This window comes from Phyllostomus hastatus, unplaced genomic scaffold (genome assembly GCF_019186645.2).
Source record: "Phyllostomus hastatus isolate PE091 unplaced genomic scaffold, TTU_PhHast_1.1 phas_scaffold_78, whole genome shotgun sequence".
Lineage (NCBI taxonomy): Eukaryota > Metazoa > Chordata > Mammalia > Chiroptera > Phyllostomidae > Phyllostomus > Phyllostomus hastatus.
In genome coordinates this window covers 37,952,303-37,976,523 of record NW_025334041.1, presented here as the reverse complement: position 1 = coordinate 37,976,523, position 24,221 = coordinate 37,952,303, and the positions used below count along the sequence as shown (strand labels likewise).

Genomic DNA, 24,221 nt, shown 5'->3' with positions numbered 1-24,221 from the left:
GGAAGCAGACCCTCCATATCTCCAAGGCATGCCTGTTGAACTAATCAGTGTGTGGTGCAAAGAACTCCAAAGCAGGTTGGGACAGAGAGACCATCTTGGGAGGATATGAGTGTCTAGTAAAGAGAGGTAGAAGTAGGCACAGAATATAGCTTACATTCTTCTAAGTGGATCAGTAGCTTGAAATAGTGATTTTGAAATTTTAACATTGGTTGCTCTGGATTCATTACCCTAATCCAAATCTCAGCAGAATGTGCTCGAATGAACAACTTATAGGGCTAGAAAAAACTAATCTTAGGAAAAAAATTTTTGACAGGGAAAATAGGTAAGAGATAAAGGAGAAAGTGAAGCAAATAAAGGGGAAAATGAAGCAAATAAATAGCTCTAAAAATAATCACCCTCTTTACTGTAGGCAAAACAGACTAACTGAGAAATAATTGTTTGCATTTTCATCCCTAATTTTGGGTCTTCATCCTTCATCCTGCAACAAAGGTTCCTATGTTGTATGAATTCAGTGACAGTGGTTGATAAACTGAGGTGTTTCTGGTGGCTTCGAGGACTGTGGATACATTTCCCCTCAGTAATGTTAATGCATATACCCTCATCTAAGTTCTAATATAAAATTTTAGTTTCCCTTAGCAATTCCAATGACTCTTATCTCTCCTGGGGCCAATAAATTTAATGTTTTTTACTCAGCCTTCTCTTCTGCTAGCATTAGTTAATTTCAGGGAGTGGAGATCTTATGTAAAAGTCCAGAGATGGTGGCACATAATCATTCATGTCAGCTAAAAAAACTTTTAGTCTCAAAATGACTGATTAGCATTCATTGGGAACCTCTAGAAAATTCAATATAAATGGTCATAAACTTGGACAAAGGCTGTGATAGTCAACCTAGGGTATTGAAAGGCAAAATACAGTATACTTATTAGCAAGAACTTAGGACATATTGAAATAACCTATGATGACATACACATTTCAGATCTATAGCATAATTAAAAACACTAAACATTTTTGGATGTGCATTAATTTTTACCATTTGAATCTTTTAATTTACATATTCTTTTTTATGTGCTTTTCTTTACATATATGTCTGTGTGTGTTGTATAAATTTGAACTGTTATTTGACTTGTTCCACAAGGCTATTTATTACAAAGTAGTCACACAGTCAAAAACACCCTAGAGGGGTAAATGCATGCCCTTCCCATTTTCATACCCTGACTCCTGAGTTACTACAATTGCTTGGCAGTTCCCTTCCACAGGCTCCACAGCCTTAGCCTTACACTGGCTATACAAAGGCCAATGATCTATTCTTAGTTAATGGTTACAACAGAGGAAGATAACTCATAAATGATCCCTGGGACTCCACAATAATAATATATACCAGAGCTAAAATTATTCACCTTTCTAGTAAGTTTGTACAAAATTCAAATATTATTAAAACATAATTTTTTAATTCAGAAAGGCAGTTTGCTTTTTCATAGTTTCCTACATCTTGATTGTGTGTTGAGATAGCATGAGCTTCATTTTGTGATTTCTCTCTTATGTGAAAAATTAATATAATTTTGTTAATATTTGTGCTAAATTACATCATACTAGAAAGGATGTGTATACTTTCAACTTTCTAGAGTTCCAGAGTAATGTGTGTGTGTGTGTGTGTGTATGTGTGTGTGTTTATATGTATACACACAAATATACATACATTTGTTAACCTGTTGATATTTTTTCTCTTATTCTCAAAAATTTACCACTTAACTAACAATATCTAAATTTCTTATCTATTATACTATTCAAAGTGCTTCATGATCTATTTTACACTGTCTTTCTTTATGCTGCTAATCATGGTGGCCCCTCTTAATTAGTTATTTAGTAACCATTTACACTTTAAAGATATTGCACCCTTTTATCATGGCCAAGAATCTTTCCATAGTCCTTCCAAGCCTGAGGATATGTTTTTGTATCTAACAAGGATTGGCCTAGTATTTACCTTTATGTTCATAAACTTTTATCTTTACCATCACTTTGTACGTTCCTCAAGAATTCTGACACTATATTATATGCTATAGAGTTTATCACAGTAGCAGAAGCTTAGAAAAAAGTTGTTAAATAACAGTAAAAATAGGGTAAAATATACAAATATATTCAAAGAGATGAAATACTTAAGAAAATTGTATTTACTCTTATAGGCAGCATGATACAATTAAAATTAAGTAATATTTTTGAAATGGGATGTTTTCATGTTAGAAATATATCTTCTATTACTAGAATAATGATTTTAAACTCAAGAGCAGGAGGTTCAACAAGAATGCTATAACACTGTGCAAGTCACCTAACTTTAATTAATTCATTCTTTCAGTATGCATGAGGGAAGACGAATGTAGGTTTACAGTTGTTCATATGAAAAATAATACAATACTTAATAAATAATCATATAAGAAAATCTAATTGGTAGAAGAGCTACTGTGATATATCTTGGGCACTCAAGTGGCCATAGGATTTTTCTCATAGATAAAATTATTGGCTTATATGATAATTTAGTCTTTTCAATTTTAAAACTAATTGAATGTGCAAACCAAAAAGACTATTTAGTGGAAAATGTTAAATACATTAAATATTACATTATGAAGTGTTATATGCTTCTATATTGCCTATCTATAGGTATATAGATGTGTACACATATATTTATATTTATATATGAATTTTACAAAATGATCAAAATATAAACATCCCAAAGTTGAACTGACATAAATGTTTGTTATTAAAATAGCAAATTTTTATAATCATCTTAGATTTTTCATTCATTTTTAAAGGATAATTTCCATTCACTAAAACAATAAAAATTTGCTTATTTTGTGACCTTTATGAAAGACCCTAAGATAAATGTTTTTATCATTTCCGAAAATAGGAATAAGCAGTTTTCTTAGATAATGGATGATGTTAGGGTACTGCTATTATCTGTGCTGGTTTAAAATACAGACAGATGAAAAAGTCAAAAAATAAATATCCATGGTGATTTTTAAATGTTATATTTTAATTCTAAAGTATTATGTATTGATATTATATATCAGTATTGTTATTTTATATGCCTATATATAGTGAATCAAATCTCTTTATATATATTCAGAATTTTAGTATTTCAGTAATAGAAACAAAGCAAGTCTTAGGTTTAGTGCAGCACTAAAGAGATCTTCAGATCTTTAGAGATCTGAATCAGCTCTGAATTTAAATCTTCATTTTATCCCAAAAGCAATATTCTCCAAACAGAACAAAAGCTTTTTATATAATCAGACAACTGTTAAAAAAAGTATTGTTCTGTCTCTTACAGTGTATATGAATTTGAGGCACACCACTTTAAAATCCTATGTGTTAAGAAGCAAAACTAATGTACATAAATACTGAAGTGTATACACTCTTAAAAGCATGTTAAACTAGCACTTTTGTAAAAGCTGTTGCATAAAGATCTTTGCTCCTTAAAGAACACTGGAAATATTGACTGGGAAAATGGTTCATTTAGAGAGTATAGCATATAGACTCAGTAGCACAATATCCACTAATTTTCAATCAATGTTTATGTTGCAAACTGTACACTTTATTAATTAAATAAGCCAGAAACTCTATAAAGCATAAAGATAAAACTGACAAATGACTAGTATCTAAATAACCACATATGTAAAAACCTGACACTGAAAATTGATCTTTCAGATAAGTGTTTGGAAAACTTTTTGTTTAAAAGACCAGATACTAAATATTTTAGGCTTTGTGAGAAAGATGATCTCTATCACAATAACTCAATTCCACCATTGTAGAATGAAAGCAGACATAGAAAATATGTAAATGAATGCCAGTTTTCCAATAAATTTTATTTACAAGCATAGTTGACATACCAGATTAGGCATGTGTATAATGATTAATGAACTGTGTGCATTTGCTGGCCACATAAAGGTGTATACATTTATATTTATATATATACATACATAATATACACATACATATATATGTAGTACATTAAATAAATTATAATATATTTTTATAATGGTTCAGGTATTTATTTAATTTTATGCAGGAAAAATGATACAACTATATATCGTTTTTGAAAATACTATAGCTTTTTCCTTGAGGGTTTCTATGGTTTACTGCATCCATTGATTTGTGATAGTCAAATCAATGCATTATTCATGTTTGTATCTGAAAAGATAAAGTACTCATTTAAACATTTTTTGAATTGTCACACTGTTATATATCTAGAGAATTCTTGAGATGTTTCCAAAGTACTATATTGCATATAGTAAAATAAAGATACCTTTTGAAAATCCTTGATATTAACCAGGTTGAATGAGAATATGTGATCCTTTGCTCCAACATACAGCCTGCTCCGTTCCTCATCCAGGAGGAAGGTGTGATAACTGGAGCTGTTGACCAAGCCATTGTAAGTGATCACATTGTTGGATTCCAACATTTCTGCAAGGTAACAAAGCAAGACGTTGGGTGTTAATCTGAGGTCCCATGTAAGCATAGATTTGGTACATGGTGATCTGACTACTCCCTGCTGCACTTACCAGTCAATGGTTTCTCTTCACAGTAATATAAAATATATAGAAGCCAACCTTTTTTACATTCCATTGAAATGGGGATTATACTCATTCATTTCTTGATATCATTCTCAAGACACACAGTGCTATAGAAGAAAGGGAGAGAAATCCCTTCTCCTCACAACAGGTCTGGTGGAATCTCTTTGCATTTAGCAATGGATTAGAATGGTCAGTATTACATATAAAATGCCTTTGATATTACAAAGACTGGTATAAGTGGCTTAATTTGATCCAAGTCATTAGTGAGAAGGATAAGCATTAGCAGAGTTAGTGGGAGGAAACATTGTTTAACCTCCTAGGTTGTTTGAAGTCTCATTTTATTGCAGAATTTTAGTCTTTTCAGCCACATTCTTTGTAAAATTTTGTAATTGACATATATAAAGGAGCTGAGATGGCCTTTTGTAAAAACACGAATTAAATTAATTATATTATCTGACTTCAACTTTTCTGCTTGTTAAAGCTCTCCAATTTGCTTTTGGTGTGAATGGGCAAATACTGAACTGTTAGAACTATACTTTAAGTGAGAAAAATATTTTCATATAAAGATAACATTAATTGTAAGTTCACTTCCATAGAGAAAGGCAATTATTGACTATCAGCAAAGAGGTTTTCTTTAAACATCTGCTTTCATCAAAGTTATGTACATAAACCATCACAACTCCCCTCCCAAGGACTAGAAATGTTGAAGAGTCTCCAAAACTGTGCCTTGAATCAATGATTCAGATTTTTCCAGCACACACATAATAGAACCTTTTCATCAATATTCATAAAATGTAGACAGTGCCTTTCAAGGAGAGGGAGTGGCAATGTAGACCCTTTCGCTGTCTCAACCCTGACCCCAGGACATTAGCCATTTGATAAATCTCTTTGATTTATCTATTTCTCCTACTGCCTTCCAATGTAATTAAAATATTATTTTAACAGAGAACAAGGTTCAAACACTTTAACTTAGCATTAAAGATCTAATCACTACCATCTGAGTTTAGACTCCACACCACTATTCCTCCTCATGTCCTCTTTCTCTTAACCTTGACCCAGAAGTACTCACCCTTATAAGCTACTTCAAATGCAAGTTCCAAGAAATTCTCATAGATTTAGCTTCTTTAAGATTTTATTTACTTATTTTTAGAGAAAGGAGAAGGGAGGGAGAAAGAGAGGGAGAGAAACATCTATGTGTGATTACCTCTCATCTGACCCCCACTGGGGACCTGGCCTGCAACCCAAGCATATGCCTTCACTGGGAATCGAACTTGAGACCCTACGGTTTGCAGTCTGCACTCAATCCACTGAGCTACACCAGTCAAGGCAGATTTAATTTCTTTGTAATGTTTTGCTTAAATCACTCATGACTTGTATCAACTGTCAACTATTACAATCATTCACATAAATGACTTTTCTCCAGAATTAACATTCCCTCATGTCAGGAAATATATCATTAATAGTCCACCATCCTCAACTCTTATGGCTTCTTTTCTATATTACCAAGTTACTCATATTAAATTGAATGTTTATTTATGTATCTATTACATATTTATCTATGTATCTTCTGCATCTATCCATTTATCCATATCTTACATAAAACTATAGGAATTGTTAACAAATATTTAAAAGGTGCTTTTAAATTTCATGAGAAACATGTCAATAGTGAGACTTCCCTTATCTCAACTCTAACCCTGACAATAAATAAAGAAAAAGAAACAAAGAAATACCTGGCTAGTGCAGCTCAGTGAATTGAGCACGGGCCTGTGATCCAAAGGGTCACTGGTTTGATTCCCAGTCAGGGCACATGCCTGGGTTGTGGGCCAGGTCCCTAGTAGGGGGCATACAAGAGGCAACCACACATTGATGCTTCTCTCCCTCTCTTTCTCCCTCCCTTCCCCTCTCTCTAAAAATAAATAAATAAAATATTTTTTAAAAAAGGAAGGAAGGAAGGAAGGAAGGAGGAAAGAAAGAAAGAAAGGTAGAAAGAAAGAAAAGAATAGATCAAGGGAAAGAGTTTCATTTATGTACATAATATTTGAAATAAATAAAGATCTATTAGTCTCCTGAGGGAAAGAACAGAGAATACACTACATAATATCTGAATTTAAATGCTATTCCTCTCACCAGTGTCCAAATGATTGCAAAAGATTAATAGATGACTCAAATTTCAGGTACTCTGAGCTGTGTGAGGATGAAAAGAACTCCTACCAGAAGTAGGGGCTATATCAGTAGATATATTCTTCATTGATCGAATGGATGTTTAAGGAGAGCTGTTCATCAAATAGACTAGATGTCCTTTAGTTTTTCTTCCAATTTTAAACTCTACTCTAAACTCTATAATTCTACCCTAATACCAGAGAAATCAAACTGAGTAGGTAATCAAAAACTGAACCAAACCAACCAACCAACCAACGAACCAAACAAATAAACCAACAGAGTTTGGGCCCTGAGTGAGTCTAAACTAAGAGATTTTTACACAGAGATCAATGATTCATCAATGGGAATATCATTTAAGAGACATGGTGAGACTTAGATCAGAAAGGTATAGAGTCTACTATGTAAGTGAGCTCTAAGCATCAAGTAGAAAACATTTCAGGAAGACAAATACTAAAGCTGCAGAACATAAAGTTACCCAGTTACAGGTAAAAACACTAGCAGCACCACTACACTTATTTACTAGGTATGCAAGCTAGAATGAATTCCTTGTAATACCTAGGCCTTAGTTTTTGGAAGATGGGATTAATAATGTATCTTCCAAGAGTTATTGTGAAAGTGAAATTGGATAACTCATCTAAAAACCTAGAATAATAGTTGGCATAGTAAGTACTCAATTAAAGTTTACCTGTTTGTATAACTAGGAAATTAGGATCCAGATGGAGCAGACAAAATACTTATCTTAACAAGTGTGCTAACTCATTATCACATCAGTAATTTTATGTGGTGAAAGGATAAGAAAGCATAGCAGTATTTATTTTGATTTAAATTAATATTAAATAGAATGGTAATTTTAAGAATATTGAAATATTTTTATTTGTCAATATATGTATCCTGAATTATAAATGCCAAATATAATGGCTTTCTATATCATAATTCCAAGCAATGAAAATATTTGTCCAATTGAAAAATATGTTACAGGTTGAATTTTACAAATTTGTTCTAGGAAAATTATTGGTTCCTAGGTATAGACAACTTAAAAGTCTTTAGTAGTTTTTTTTTAATGAAATCACTCTGAAAACAAACTACCCTTCAAAAAATGTTACTGCTGGGCCATTTACTAAAAAGAAGATGTTATTTTCCTGAAGTATGTGTCAGCAGCTGTTTTTGATTGCTTTCAAATGCACTTAACCTTGCCTCATCATTCCTTTCGCTCCAATTTCTTTAGATGTTCCTCTCTCTCAGGGACTCTTTGCATTGCTTTATTACTGAAAGAAGAGCCTTTTTGAAATGCTCATGGCAGTGAGCCATGGCAAATTCTGGATTGCTTAGGTTTACTCACCACTTTCCAGGCCAAAACATCTAGGTTAAAATTAGGGACTTTTTCTCTAAATCTAGATCTCACATTATTGAATATTTTGTTCTCCTTAAATGTATGACTTTGTTTTTCCTGTATGTAGACATATTCAGCTGCAATTGACATTAAAGAACTTCACCTTTGTCTCTAGTCCTTCACAATTTTAGGTATTTCTTTTCAGTGTCTGTTATGTAAATCTTACCATGACATAAACCAGCATGAGAACTAAAATAAATATTCAGTAGTGTGAGCTGTTTAACATCCCACTACCTTTTAACATATTTAATAGGTACATAATCAGTCAAACAACAACAAATGTAATTTTAAAGTACAACCTAAATTTCTATAGAAACAATTTGACTATGATAAATCCCAGTAAGACAATTACACCTTTTGGGTGCAATTCAGTATGTCTCTGGATGAGACATTACTTTGACTCCTACATTCTCTGTCAATCATAAAGAGAAATAAATGTAGAATTGTAATCAAAAGTGCCATTTCAGACAAGTTCTCATTAATGAACTCCATATTCTTTAAATTTAAATGTGGTTGAACAAGCATTCTATTTATTCCAGATTCACCAAATGATTTAGTGTTTCTATGATTTACTTAATGACAAAATTGAAGATATGTTGATCATATGGCAAAGCAAATAGTTTGTGCTCAAAAAGCACTATTATCATCCTTATTATTATTTAATAGAAAGCAATGTAGACGTTAAACTTAAGTATATAGATATTCTGGAAAGAAAACTCAATTTAGCTCATATAATTTCAAGCAGCACCATGTTCAGTTACAAATAGATTGCGTTCTCTTGTGATGTAGTTCCAAAAAATAGTCTTATGTAATTCAAGATACTTATATAAGAACTCCATTTAATAATTTATTTTTAATCTAATAAAATAGATCAAAAGAAGAAAATAAATTATAATTGATATAGACTTTAATCAAAATATCCTACCAAATTATTACCTTCCAAATAATCATGATAGGTAAACTTTTCTAATGATCTTTTCTAATGAGTCCATTTTAATTTTCATTCTATTTACTTATTTATAAATGTTTAGATTCATCATTTCCCTCTAAAATCTTCATGACCTTTAATGTAGCTCTATTTGAGTAAAGAAAGAAAGAAAAAGGCATTGTTAGCAGACACTATCAATACATTTTGTAGAATAATGAAAAATTATTATAAAGCCTAATGCTCTTCTTATATATTTATTTTAACACAGGAAAAGAAAAAAGATGGAAAATTATATCAAAAGTCATGCATGACTATTCAGCTCTACACATAAAATTATATGTTTCCTGTGGTACCATGATTATCTTTAGGATAAACACATATTTATACAGATGTTTACATTACAATGATTGGGTCAGATTCTCAAAAGGCAATGAAATGAATACTGATTTCTAGAATGCAAGACTGCCCAGAACTAAGCTTTTTATAGTAGGATGGAAAATTGTGTATTTGACCTTCAAATCCAAACAATAGCCATCCTGTTCTTTATATTTCTGACTTCTGTTACATGTCTTTCTTTCTCTCTCTTCCTTTTCTCCCTTCCCATCTCCCTTTTCTTCTCTCCTTCCCTCTACTCCACCCTCACCTCCATCTCTATCTCTTTGTTTTATAGCACAAAAGGTAGTAAGATATTTTCAGTTGCTGGACTCATGAATTGCCTGAATTCACTGATGGCTTTTGATTTATGTCATTTTCCTTGACTGAAACTTTGTGCTTTTCATAGACCATTCAAAGACCATTTTTAAAGCAGTCAGAGGTGGGTCTATATTATGCCAAAATATTTTGACTAAATGATGACATCCAGATATTTGTAAATATTGGAAAGTTCATTAATGTCTAAAATTTTAGACCCTATGTTCCAGTGCTTCCTAGATTATATTTTAAATTTCATAAACTGAAAATATTTGCAAAAACCAAATAGGACTGAAATAAAAGTTGGCACATTTTTATGGCATTTTAAAAACAAAATAGTAAGAACAAGTACTATTTACTATCATAATGTCATACAAAAGAGAGAAGTCGTGTTATTTAATAAAAAGGACAGAAAGGACAAAAACACAAACATAAAAAATTATCTTTAGAGATAAATTTATACTGTGGAAAAGTTCATCCTATTTTTCTTACTTTATTTTTATTTCACCAATGACTAGTTTTTAAAGCTTATGACACAGAAGGTACATACCTTTCCACAGACTCAGGTTTGGGAAGTAGTGAGCTAAATTAATCTGTGTGGATGATGAACTTTGCTCCTGGCATTCCTGGCCAGTGCATCTTGTCATGGCATAGATGGACCCAATATTATTGACAGTCTACCTGCTTTTATTTATTTGGTGATGCTAAATATTTTCTCTCCATTTACAAAGTTTGATGAGTATTGTTTCAATATATTGGGACAAATCTACCTTCTAAATTCAGTAGTAGTAAACACACAAAATGTGCATTAAGTTTATACATTCTAGTCCAAAATTAACTTTTACCTAAACTACTTTTTCCTGCCTATGCCAGAAATGACAACACTCTGTAAAATACAGTCCTACCACCTCTGCCTAAAACATTTCTTCAAGTTCTTCTAACATATTTTCTTTTTATTTGCTGATAGTCTGATCTCTGATGCTTCCATTGTACTGAATTTATGCCAGGACATTCCTCTGCCAAATGATTCTTATTCATAGTTGATGTGAATAATTAGCTTTTGGATTTGGCCAGACTCTCTGTCCAATGTATAATGTACCCACAATTGAGCTTGGGACAAGTTAAGATCCATTCTGAGCCTATGCCTACAGAATGGATTGTGCTTCTAGATCCCAAGTAATATACAAGTGCCCTGAACCACTTTGTGAGGGAGGAGCAATACAATTTCCCTGAAATATGTATATAAAACCTCAAAAGCAGGACTATCTGTGATTTAATCTGTTTTCCACTTTATATAATGTAAAAGATATGTGTTTACAATATAATCTGATGATTCAGGTTTTTTATTATTTCATGAAGTCATTCAACTACTAATTCAACAAACACATATATAGTCCTTATTATGTGTAACCCATAGGTATTGCTAAGAAGATTGGAGAGTATAAAGATTAATAAAACCTTGATGGAAATTTATACAAAAGCCATCAGACAAGCAAAAACTAAATGAACAACAACAAACAGAATAATAAGAACTAAAAAAGCTAACAGGAGGGAAAAATTAATGTCACAAGGAGATGTGAATAATTATTGGAGAAAGGGCTTGGCAGTTAAACCTAGCCTTAAAAAATGTATAGGACTTTCACCAGCAGAAAGAGGTGTAGGAGAGAATTCCATGCAGAGGACATGGATAAAGACCAGGGGACAGAAAGAAGGGCAAACAGAGGAGAAAGAAGTTTTAAGTGTTTATTATGTGCCCCAAACTGCTGCATGGTTTATTAGTGTACTCATTGAAGCTTCACAACAACATATGGAGATGAAATGTTTTATCCCCATTTTACCATGTGAGGAAATTGACTCAGCTAGACACTAGGAGTACCCTAGGTCACAGGGCTGGTGTGATGCAGAGTCCAGATATCCACTTCCTCCAGATACCACAGGCTAGGCTCTTTATTTCTTGCTCCATATTAGTTCTAAGAGGGTAGAATTTTTTAGAATTCTATGAGTGGATTGTTGAGATGTGAATAATGTAAGAATACATTTTGGAAATACAAATAACTGACTGGTGAGAAGTTTGGTTACCTCTCATTGTCATATAACTTTTCTTAGTTAATAGTCTCTTATTTATACTATTCTATTTGATACGCACTAGGTCTCTTTACACAGTAATAACTCTATGAGTAATCTCATTTGCAACTATTGCTTTTGTCACTAGCAGTATTTTGAAGTGTCTCAAATGTATATCTTGCAAGACATATTTCCTCCCAAAGGTCAAAGACTTAATAGAAACCTCTATTTAGATATTGCACAAAAATCTCAGAGTCTGAGACTTAAAAGGAACATACTCCATTTGGTGTTTTTTCTCCATTACTGAAATCACCTTTCTGTATGTTTTAAAATTGGTTGCAAATATCACTCATCAAAAAATCATGCAAACCATATCCTCTTCATTATCTACAGATCCAACCCATCACTTCAGTTTTGTTTAACTCTGTAACAAGTTCTCCTACATTTTCTTATGCTTATATATTCACTGTCACTGTCATAGATAAAATACTCATGATATCTTCCCTCAATTATTACAATTATTACAATTATGTTCCAGCTTGAGTTCCTCTTGAAGTTTACATCAGTAAACGATGTTATGTACTGTCTCCAGAATGTTCTTTCTACAAAACAAATACAACTTTCTTTCAGTAAATTTGAGAGAGAAGCCACTTATACATTATTCCCCTTCTCTTGAATCTCATAGGAAAAATAAGAGGCAAGAAAATATTCATATTAAATGAAAAGAGGAAACAATACCAGTGGAATATCAAGTCACAAATTTTAAGAGAATATATGCAAAATAGTGAAGCCTAAAACATTTTGATACAGAATGTTGAAATCTGGCACATATCTATATATTCAGGTAGGATAGAATTAGTGATAAAGGGATTACAAATCATAAAACTTATATTTGCAGGTGCTTCACTACAGAAACAAACTCTAGGAGTCTATTATGACTATAAAATTATTTGAAAATGTCAGTAAAGATTGGAAGCACAGCTAAGTACAAATGCAGCATCATCACAGCTAACACATGCGTGCCAGGTACCATTTTAATGAGACACAGACATGTGATATTTACCGCATGTGCATTATCCTTTTATCAGAGGAAACTACTGTATGGAAAGTACAGGGAAGGCAGGAGTGCAGAGTGTGAACATCAGACAGCTCCACAGAGTGTTTCTGATGGGGTTTTACACAAAAAACACCAATCACCAAAATATGAAAGAATGAAGGATTTATTTTCCCAGGAGGAAATACATTAAACATTTTAGAGCTTGTTTTCAAATCAAAATGACCATTGTCAACTGTAAACTCCTCCAGCTCACCTCACTGCCAGAGAAGGCAATAAAAAATTCACCAAATGCAATTAAAGAGCCCAGAAAAGACAAGGACTTGACTGAGCACAGAGAGTTAATTCTGGTTGTCAAATTCCAAACTAAAAGTAAAATAAGATGTTCTTTGGAAGAGATGAAATTGATTAATGTGAATATAACAGAAATGAAAGACAGGAAATAAAACCTAAAATTATACATATCTGCAGACTAAAATGTCACTACCATCCAGGAAAATCTTATTTTATAGAAAGATTAATTATGGAACTTACTAAATAAAGGAAAAATATATTTGGACTCCTTGAACAAAAAGCAAGTCATCCACAGAAGGTAAGTAGTCAGGTGGTTTCATACTTGTACAAAGCAACATTATATGCCAGAAAACAAAAAAGGAAATTGTGTAAGTACCTAGGTGAAAACATAGGTGACTCAGTAAGTTTATACCCATCAGATTGTCTTTCAGGAAACAGAGGCAGTATCAAATATTCTCAAACATGCAAGTTTTAAAAATATAAAACACTCACCCATTCAAGAAACCACAGCAAAAGCAACTTAATAAAATTCATTCAAATAAGGCATGAGTCAAAATCAAGAGCACTGATATTACATCATTTGTCTTTTTAAAACCTGCCTGAAAATCTGCAGTGTTTATTTGATTCAAGCCCTTCATATTTTCCATATTTTCTTTGCTCATTACCAATAGTGTATAAGTGTGTATACACCTATGTATTCAATGATATTCACATATATATTTACACACACACACAAGATTATTTCCATGAACTCACTGGCATGCCATCTATAGTTACCACAACTCAGAATGCTGTCTATTGTCCCCAGTGCTCTCAATTTTCCATGTGCACCTGCTTAGGTGCATCTGCTAACCCTTCAGGATCAAAGTCACTTCTCCAGCCTTCTAGGTGATTGTATATCATGCCTTCCTTTGTGAAACACAGCCATGTACAAATGTAAATTAATCACCACTTTATTTCTTTAGCTCCCTTTCTATACTTAAAACATGCTTCTTTTACTTATTTTTGTTTTCTTAGTCCTAGAACTTTCCCTAGCATATACCTAGTCTTGTAATATAGAGTATCTCAATACATATTACTTGAAACACCTTTTATTTTTTTAAGTGGAACAAAAAACTCAGAAAAAGTAAATGTAATAATAAATATCTAGGAAAAATTATAGCAACATATATTGCATGTCAAATTATATACTAGCTTTCTAGTTATCATATAATACATTCAAATAACCAATAAAATTGTGCAATCTAAACCCTAAATTATTTAAAACATGTCTATAAAATTATAATAAAATAGCTCATTTTAAAAGTCTATGTGATAAGCGATGTTGTCATTTTATGTATCATAATCACATAAATCAAGTTTTTCAGAGTTCAGTTTAACTACTAACATCAATCACAAAATCTTTTGCAGTGACAATAGTAAAATTAATTGAGAGAAATTATGATAGAGGGCTGGTTAAACTATTGATATAAAATATGGCAATAATATAGTGAACTAAATAAAGGAGGAATATATTTGGACTCCTTGAATATAAAGCAAACCAATAGTACTTGCTTTATGTTACTATCACAACAGTACTAAAAGCTATAACTTATAGCAATAGTTTAACTAACTGGTCCTATATATTCAATTTCTCTCAACTTTAATATATTCTTCAAGGCATCATCATATATATTGATGTGAGCATATTTCAAAAGTACAATGCTTTTATTAAAAAACAACAACAACAGCACTTTCATTTATGACTATTACCTTAGCCCGCTCTACCTAATAAAAGTTGCAGTCCCTGATTTTCCTTTGGTACTATATTTTATGCCTATTTCCATAAGTTTCCATAATTCTATCAGAAATGGCCAGTTTACTCTTCTTTAAGCCTGGCCTGCCACCTCTTATTTCAAGTATATTTGCCCTGCTCTTGCACTTCAAGGTAGAGTTGAAAGCCATCTCTTCCAGGAAAACCTTGAAAATTAGCCAGTATTGCTCCCTCCTCTGATGCCCCACCTGCTTTGACCATAAGACACATTAATGTGTTAATTGCATGTTGCTCATCTGCATGGACATTATGGTACATGCTTTTCTCTTACATATAAAGTTAGCACAGTGCCATAAGGGTCTAATTATATGTGGAGGAAATGGTTAAATAGACAATTAATCGTTGAATTTGAGATCTAGAAGGATCTTTAGATTATAAGGTCTGATACTGCCATTTACAAAAAAAGGCATTAAGTGACTTTTATTAACAGTTCTCTAAGTTCTTGGTTCAATGTTCTTTCTAAATAAATTTCTACAAAATTGTGGTTTATTATTCCTCTATATTTTTTGCTGCTTAATTGCTGATATTGATGATTTTTTGGTAAAAGTATATGCTGAAAAATAAACATTTGCAAACAACTTAGAAAATAATGCATGACATTCAGTTTTACTTCTTGGAAGACAAACAATAAGTTTTAGTGTCATTATTATATAAATCAACTGAATGTTGTAAGCTGGATGAAAATGAATACAAATATGTGTTGTAATTGATCACTCAGTTATGTGCAAGATTATTAATCAGTAAAAGTTTAGAATTAAAGTTTAGATCCTTCTTTTACAATTCACATTGGGTTAATTTACAACTTTGAGTGATGGGCTAGTAATCCAGAGATCAAACTTTTGTTTTAAATTCTGTCTTATGTCTTAATTAGTTATATGGCTCCTTTACAGGCAAGTTTCTATTACCAGTCAGCTCACCACCAAGTGTTCATTAAATTCTTAGGAGTGGTCAGCACTGTATTACCATTATCAAACTTTAAAAAAAAAAAAAGGAAAGGGAGGCTTATCTGATTAATACAATTGTAAGTCTGTTTTTCTCAGGCAGTCTTGGTCAACTATATATACATACTACAGCATGTATTTCAGCCTTTTCTTCAAATTACTATCATATTCCACATTACTGTAAAAAGGCAAATGTTTTCTGATATCTAAAAATTGTTATGTTTAATTTTTCCCAGTAAAAAACTATGGAAAACATTTACAAACAGAGAATTAAGTAGTTGTAAATCACTGAATAACCTGTTACCTGTTGTGTATACCCACTACAAGAATTTTTTTTAATTGGTTAAGAATGATTAATTTGAATTGTTGTAATGCTGAGCAAATGAGCTTTTATGGAAGAAAGACAGTGAGTATTTTTATCAGTATTTTTTCATCATAAGATGCATTTATGGAAGAAAGACAGTGAGTATTTTTATCAGTATTTTTTCATCATAAGATGCATTTATGTTACTGTAAATACACTGGAGAACATATTTACTCTCAGAGACAGGAAACTGTTCAGAGACAAGAATCCATTTAATTCTCAGGGTTGGAATGTGGAGAGAACACGAGGAAGTCCTGAATATCATACAGACATTCTCAAGGATCAGTCCAGTAACCAAATCAGAGGAGCAGGTAAGTCTGGCCAGGGATAAGAAGTACCCAGATCCTAAATTTGGCTAACAAAAGGTGTTTACTATAAGTTTATCAAATGAATGAATAAATGGATTTATGTTTAGGTAGATAAGATGGATGTGTTTTTGAGTAGGTAATAGTGCATGTGAGTTAGATATCCCATAATTTATCCTGCTCTTCTACTTCAAGTCTCTTCATTCCCTAAGCTGAATAATGTTTGGGTGTCATAACAAATGTAGCTTCAGTTTGTCAGTTTAAAAATTTAAGTTGTTGACTAGAGAAGTGGTTTTATTTTCTCTTTTTGGGGAGGAGAAGGAAGACAAGGCATGTCTAGGCATGCCCTACTCCTTTAACTAGAATAGATACATTTTGATTATAAAGACTTCTGGTTTACTCATAAAAGGATTTTGTTTGAGTCAGATTTCCATTCAGAGGGGTGGGAAGGAAATGAAAGAGAAAAGTGTTGAAAACCAATGAACTCAAAGATTCTTTAGATAAAATCATACAATGTGTTCTGGGTATATTCTACTTTTAGAATATACAAGAATGACAATAATATCCTATTTATGATGGAACACTATAAATATTTCCTCTAATAATGAGTTTAATTTTGGAGTGGATATATTTTAGAATTTAAGTATTATAAGTCAGATATCCTAATGAAACTAGTTCATAACAATTCATTGACACTTTTTAATTTTTTGACATGTAGAAATAAAATAGAGAAAGTGGAATTATTATATAGATAATTTGGACCAAATTTAATTTTCCTATATTCTGTTCTGCCCAAATAATTTTTTGTAAAAATTATCTGATGGTATCACTTCTAAAATTTACTTTATACAGAAAAAAACAAACAATTGAAGAGTTTTATATAAAAAATCAGACAAGTTTAAATTATTCTACTTTCTCTTCCAAATGCATTCTGCTATAAATATATTCTAATATTGGGTCATGTTTAGAACTGCTCTGGGACTGAAGTTAAATACAGTGTGAACCAGGTTTGGCTTAAGAGGCCTAAGGGCAACTCAGTGATTCCCTAGAATGACACTGAAAATACAACATGTTTGCTGAAAACCTTTGCTCTCCCAGGGGTCATTAAATCAAGTACATTCCTGGGTCAGACATGACGGCAGACTCTAAAGATTCTCTAGACCAGTGCAGGACACACAGACATTTATCACCACAAGGACAAAGTCTAATTCAGAACTAGATTTACCTTTTCTTCAAGAACGGGCAAAAAAAAAGTAGCCTAAGTCAATGCCTTATTAAACTGCATTCTATACTCATCAAAAAATGTGATTGTTTTGTTTTTACAAAGCAATAATGACAATAAAAAGCAAATGAAAATACTAATAACAATGTTAGAATAGGAAATAAATGTTGTTTAGAGTGAAATATGATCTTTTAATACCTGCTGAACACAGCACATTTTCAAAATGAGACTCCCCCATTATTCTGAATGCAGAAAATAACATGGGTAAAATTTGCCTCTAGACATTAGGGGAAAATGTGTTAGTGCTATTAAGTTCTGAAGAAACCCTCAGAGCTATTCAACATGAGCAAGGAAAGAGTCAAGTAACATTACCTAAGGTCACTGAATTCTTAATTCTTGCATTTTCCTGATACTTGTTTATTTTGCATATAAATAGTTAAAAGATTATCTCTGCCAATCACTTCTTTACAATATTGCTATTAGTAAATTTTGGATTAAATAATTTAAAATAATTTTATATCTTCACATTTGAAATATTTATTTATTTGAAGAAATGATAGGTATTATTTTTTAGCTTTCTCTTCAAATTGGTAAATTGTTATGAAAATAAAGACCTATGAACTTCCACCTCACAAAATTTGCTTTAAAAGCTGAGGTTATGTATTTTGCTATATCCCTAAGTGGTTATACCTTTGTAATAAGATTTCTAAGATTTTAAAAATGTATTTAAATTTTATACTTTCTAGTAAAGGAATTACTTTTAAAAAGACATTTGTTTCTTATTAAGCTAAAGGCCACTACTGATAAAACTCAAAAGAAACTAAGATAATTTTAAAAATTAAGAAAAAATTCTAGCTTTTCCCAATTATAAATTGCTTTATCATTCTAAACACTCAAAGGGGAGAAATTACTTCTACTTAAAAAAATAAAAAAAAATAGTTTAAAAGTTCATAGCTGAGTTTGTTTGATGAACTTAATGACTTCCACCTCATTTAGTAAATCAGAATCCAAAAAAAGCTACACTCGACCCTTTTGATAGGCTCTGGAGTCTATCAGCCCAGCTTTGCCACTTCATTAGATGTCAAGGAGCAGTAAGTGATACTGCTATGAAAGTCTTGATTCAGGTAGTTGAAAATGCTCTTATTGCAAAAGTACCAATTATCAACAGACTTGAAGTCAAAAAGGGGTGTATCCGGAAAAGCACATCATACATACTCACAGTTGGTTATCATCTTTGTAGACATCAAAGAAAGAGAGATTGTTTGAACAATCAGTAGTTGACTTGTAACATTCACAAAGAGTGCACACATTGATTTAATACATGCTGTAGCAGAGTTATAACTGACCTTGAAACTCTTACCTTGCAATCTTTTGAGGGCAACAAAATAGGTATAAAATGCATATTTTCTTCCCAAAGGAGAAACCATAAAATATAAAAGTTGCATGTTTTAATCTCTGTGCTGAAATGAACTCTTGCACTTGGTCTCGTACTATTTTTGTGGCTAATCTTTTCTTAAATGTAATTTTGTTTTGTTAACTAAATTCTACTATGAACTTCCCCTTTAATGTCAAAATAGTATATGAGACTCAAATTATACTTCAGTGAAATTTAATTTTAATTATATAGCCTTTTATTTCTCCTCTACCTTCTACCTTATTTCTATGGTTGGTAAAGAGAAACTAAACAGGAAAACTATTGAGGTAAAAATTCTTAAATAATTGAAATAAAAATTAGAATATATTTTGGTAACATTTACAAGACATTATTAAAGGGACTAAATGATATGGAAAAATACAATTAAAAATTAAAAAAAGAACCACTGACTGCATCTCTGCCTAATAAAAGCAAACATGTATGTATGTTAATGACTGAATGACCCTATACTGGTATGATCCATAAAAGATCAGTTTCCTTTGGAGCTCACTGGAATGAAGGATTCCATGAGGAAATGAATTTGGGAGAATACTAACTGTAGCACTATGTTAGAATTCAAATTAAGACGTTAAAGAATTTTGAAGGTCTAGTGTAAGGAAGTTTGCTCAGGGCAACTATGAAAACTGATGTTTCCCAACCTTATATGGCACAGAGCCCTTTATAAATATATAAAAGCACTCCTACCTTCGAGGACTATTTAGGGAGATACTATGATATTAATGTCAGACCTATATTTATTGGGATCATCATTTAGTAAAGTATATAATGTCTAACCACTGGGTTGTACACCTGAAACTAATGTAATATTGTATGTCAACTATAACTGAAAAATTAAAAATTTTATTTAAACTTAAAAAACACCCATAGGTCACTTTAATTTTTCTGTTAATTTTAAGAGAATTTTTGGGGGAGGTGGGGTTTTAAAATATATCTATCATCTGTACAATTTTGGCCAGGTCTTTGTTGTATGATGGTATATATACTGTATAGGCATTACATATATTGTATACCAGACATTTTATGCATATATATATCACTCTGATATATCACGCTTTGGGGTGGGAGTGTGTCCACCTGTCCTGTTAGGTGTGGGCAGCATTCTTGGAGGTGGCCCAGTGGAAGCGGGCACCTGCTCCTGCACCGTTGAGGCCTGCTGAGTTTTCATGGCCCTCCACAGGGCTGTGGCAACAGACCAGCTTACAGGCCATTGGCTGAAATCCCTATTTTGGGACATTTTGCTGAGTGATCAGAATCTCTAGTGGCCAGGCAGAACCTGTGAGGGACCTTGAGTAGGCATTTAGGTTGGAGATGACAAATTCTTAACACATTTGCAGCCATTCCTTTCTCCTGACACCCCGAGACACATGGTTAACTGATCACTGCACTCAGACTCTTCATGCCAGGCAGGCAGGCAGGCAGGTTGGCAGACCCAGCTGAAGGGTGAGGATTGTCCAGATCTCTAAAGACATTACGGGCTAATAGCCAAGCCCCTGATGCTAAGAGGGTAGTGCCCAGGGTTAAAGCCAAGCCCAGGCAGTGGGTGAATGAGGACTAGAACTCATGCCTAGGCACTACATACTGTGCTGCTCTTCTTGGGCCCTTCAAATTCTGGGTTCCCCAATCATGCTGGGGTGCTGAAAATATATATACATAGGACAGAGTGAGCATGGGTGGGATGGCTGAGCATGGAACTCACTGCCCTGAGGAAGCCCCATCTGGTGGGATCCTGGGAGTTTTACAGAGGCCCAAAAGGAAGTGAAAAGCTACCTACACTTTTGTCAGGGGGCTGTGACAGTAGGAAATGTTTGTTTACCTAGTAAAAAGGCTTAAAGTACACGAAGCAAAAACTATAGACCTACACAGGGAAATGGGCAAATCCACTTTTATATTAAGGAGTCAACAAACCTTCAAATAACTGATAGATCAACATACATAAATATAAGAATACAGAAAACTTAGATGATATTATCAACCATCTTGACATTTATGGAACATTTATACATTCATTTCAAGTGAACGTGAAACCCAAGATAGCCCGTATTCTGGGTCCTAAAGCAAGTCTTAATAAATGTAAATAATTCAAGTCATAAAGTATGTACTCTGACGGCAAGGGGATTTTTTGAATCTGATTTATTTCAAGGAAAATTATATTTTCATGCTGAAGCAGCATATCTGAAATACTTGAGTCCAAATGTCCACCTCTCTTTGAGAGTTGTGGAATCTTTAAAATGACAGTAGCTAGTTTGATTCCATTTGTGTGCAAGACGTTACATTTTATAAAAGCAGCTGTTTTTCATGGAATACATCCAGGTTTCCTCCCCAGGATGTAAACCGGTGACCTCATACTTCCACCCCAAGACCTATCTATCAACACTCTTTTCCATGCAAGATTTTCATTATGCCAGAACCCTCCTATGGCTGGATCAGCACATTGAGGACATCATAAAATAGTGTCGCTTTTAATTAGACTCAAATATGTTTAACTCCCAATAGAATTTTATAGCTTTAAAATTTTTAATACGAAGTTTGCTGGAGAATTTGGCTGTATTTTAGCTTTCATCAACTCTATACCTTCCTAATGTACAGCCTTTACATTTTAAGAAGTCGATGTACTTCGGGCAGGTGTGCCTTGTTCTCCCTAAGCAATTTGACCAAAACGCTTGACCTCAACTAGACCATCCTTTCCACTTCGGTAATTTCTCTTGGGTAGAAGATTAGAAATTGTGTCAACTTGTATCAAACATTGATTACTTTAAGTGGTTAGCAAATGCAGTTTTCTTGGCTTCTTTACAACATTATAAAGTTTTTTTACTTTAGCTTCTTATATAGGAGAGGGGTAAAGAAGTGATAATGGCTTAAATATATTTCTACTCTAATATACAATAAAAGTGTTTAAAGCATGTATTCTGTTTTTTAATGAGACTTCCTGAGATTTTCTTAAAGTTATACTATTAATACTTTTTTCTTATATTTAAGCAACATAGTATCATAAATACTATCAAGTATATGTAGTTTTATTGTAGGTTTAAGGAAGATCAGAAAGCTCAGTTTTTGTCTGAATAGCATATTAAGTTGTACATCCGATTTATGATTGAACTACTGGCAAGATGCCGTCTTCCTTTGTCTCTGTGAGACCACATGCAAAATACCTGCCCTTACATATTTCTCAGGAAAACTTGAAAAGAAAAAAAATGATGTAATGTCTGAATTCCTTTAAAGACTTTTCCTTCTGGTGTTATAATGATTCCAACATTTCGAAGTTTCTATACTATTCTTTCCAATCAGAATTTTATAAATTAAAACAAGAACTTTTTTTTTCTTTTCTCATATCCTCTGAATCAAGTGTTACCAGAGTTTCATGATGCATCAGGAAAAAAATAGAAATGATAGGGTTTATACTTTCTGACTACCTGAAGTGACAGAAGTATGCCATTTTTTGCAAATACTATGAAAAGTACTTAGTTACTTGGATTTAATTCAAGTTTGAAGTCTCTACCTGCGAACCTTAGCACAGAAATGTAATATTCCTCAACTTTCCCTTTGGGTCATTTTATGACTTGAAATTTTCAAAATAATCTATTTGAAAAAATGTTGTAAATTAATGTTATATAATTGAGTAGACACAAAAATAAAGTTTTATACCTTTGCCTAGTTTTTATTGCCTGGATTGTCTGCACAGGAATTATTTGTAAAATACACATTCCAATTCTACGTATGTGGCATGTTTCTGTGGGAAAGTTTGTATGTATCTAAGTCTGTATACAGTGAAGATACACATGTCAAAAAGACATGAAATGTATGTGGGAATATTATGTTTTCAACAGCTGTGTGTTCTAGCCATAGGACATTTTCCCTATATATTTATTTGAATGGAAGTCACAGTCCTCCATTCTGACCCATAAAATGTTAATCCTTTCAAGAATGTCTCAATTTCTTTTAAGGAACTCTGTATAACATTAGCAAGCCGCAATCCTTACTTGTAACTAACCTTTTCACCTAAAGGTGGATAAACAGACTTGAAATGTCTATTATGCATGCCAGCACTGAGTTAAAATACATGTATGGAATTCTTATTTTAAAAAAATTCCTCCAAAATTAGCAATCAGAATTGTAACTTTAAAGCTTGGTACATTTTGAGCAACTGATTGAATGTTTTATGCAACTTTGCATTTCCTGGAGCAAACATGTACTTTTTTGAATAGCATTAGAAGGAATTCTAATCATGTTTTTAAGAAAATTAAGTTTCTATTTTTCTTTCACACTTGCACCTCTACTCCTCCAAAACCCTTATACTGATATTTTACAATATGCCTGTTCACCTGCAAAAAACACAGGTAAAACTATTAGCTACTAATTGTTTTCCATACTGTAAAATATATACGTCCTTTGAAATAGTATACTCCACAAGTGAATGGTGAATAACATCTGCAGGAATCTCAAAAGCCTTGTGTCCAGGATCTGTTGACTGCAAATTTGAGAATCCAAATGCCAGGTTTTGTTGCTGAGCACATACTACCTGATATCTAACAAGGTTAAGGGGACTCTAAAGGGTATGTCTACTAGGTAAAATTAAAAGGTGGATTTTCCATTCTTATCTGCTTTAATGGAATGTGTGTGTTTGAGTGTGTGCACGTGTGTGTGTAAACAGCACTGCAGTCTTTTCTGAAGATCTAGAGCATATAGCTAGTTCAAACAATTTTAATATTCTGTTATCTTTGATATTTTAGTTATTAAGAAATTGGTAAAGTGCACTGTTGTTACAACCACCCAAATTCAGAAAGTTATAGTTAATTCTACCCTAAAAATACATCTCAAGCCCACACGCACCTTTCAATTGCCACTACTAGCAATCAATACAGGCTTCTCTAATACTTGGACAATGCAACAGAATTCTAAGTGTTTGGCTCTGCCTTTCAATGCATTGGACACAGAATGATCAGGAGAGCCTATTAAAATATGGACCAGGTGATGCAGCTCCTCTGCTTAAGTGCCTGCCAGG

At 32.7% G+C, this 24,221-nt stretch overlaps 1 protein-coding gene across 1 annotated transcript in view; it reads right to left on the bottom strand.

Moving 5' to 3' along the window:
- SEMA3A (semaphorin 3A) overlaps positions 1 to 24,221 on the bottom strand; it is a 205,977-nt gene that overhangs the window by 139,408 nt on the left and 42,348 nt on the right. Inside the window, exon 2 of the mRNA XM_045828814.1 lies at positions 4,295 to 4,452. Coding sequence (XP_045684770.1) covers positions 4,295 to 4,452 — 158 coding nt within the window. The remainder of the gene's footprint in view (positions 1 to 4,294; positions 4,453 to 24,221) is intronic.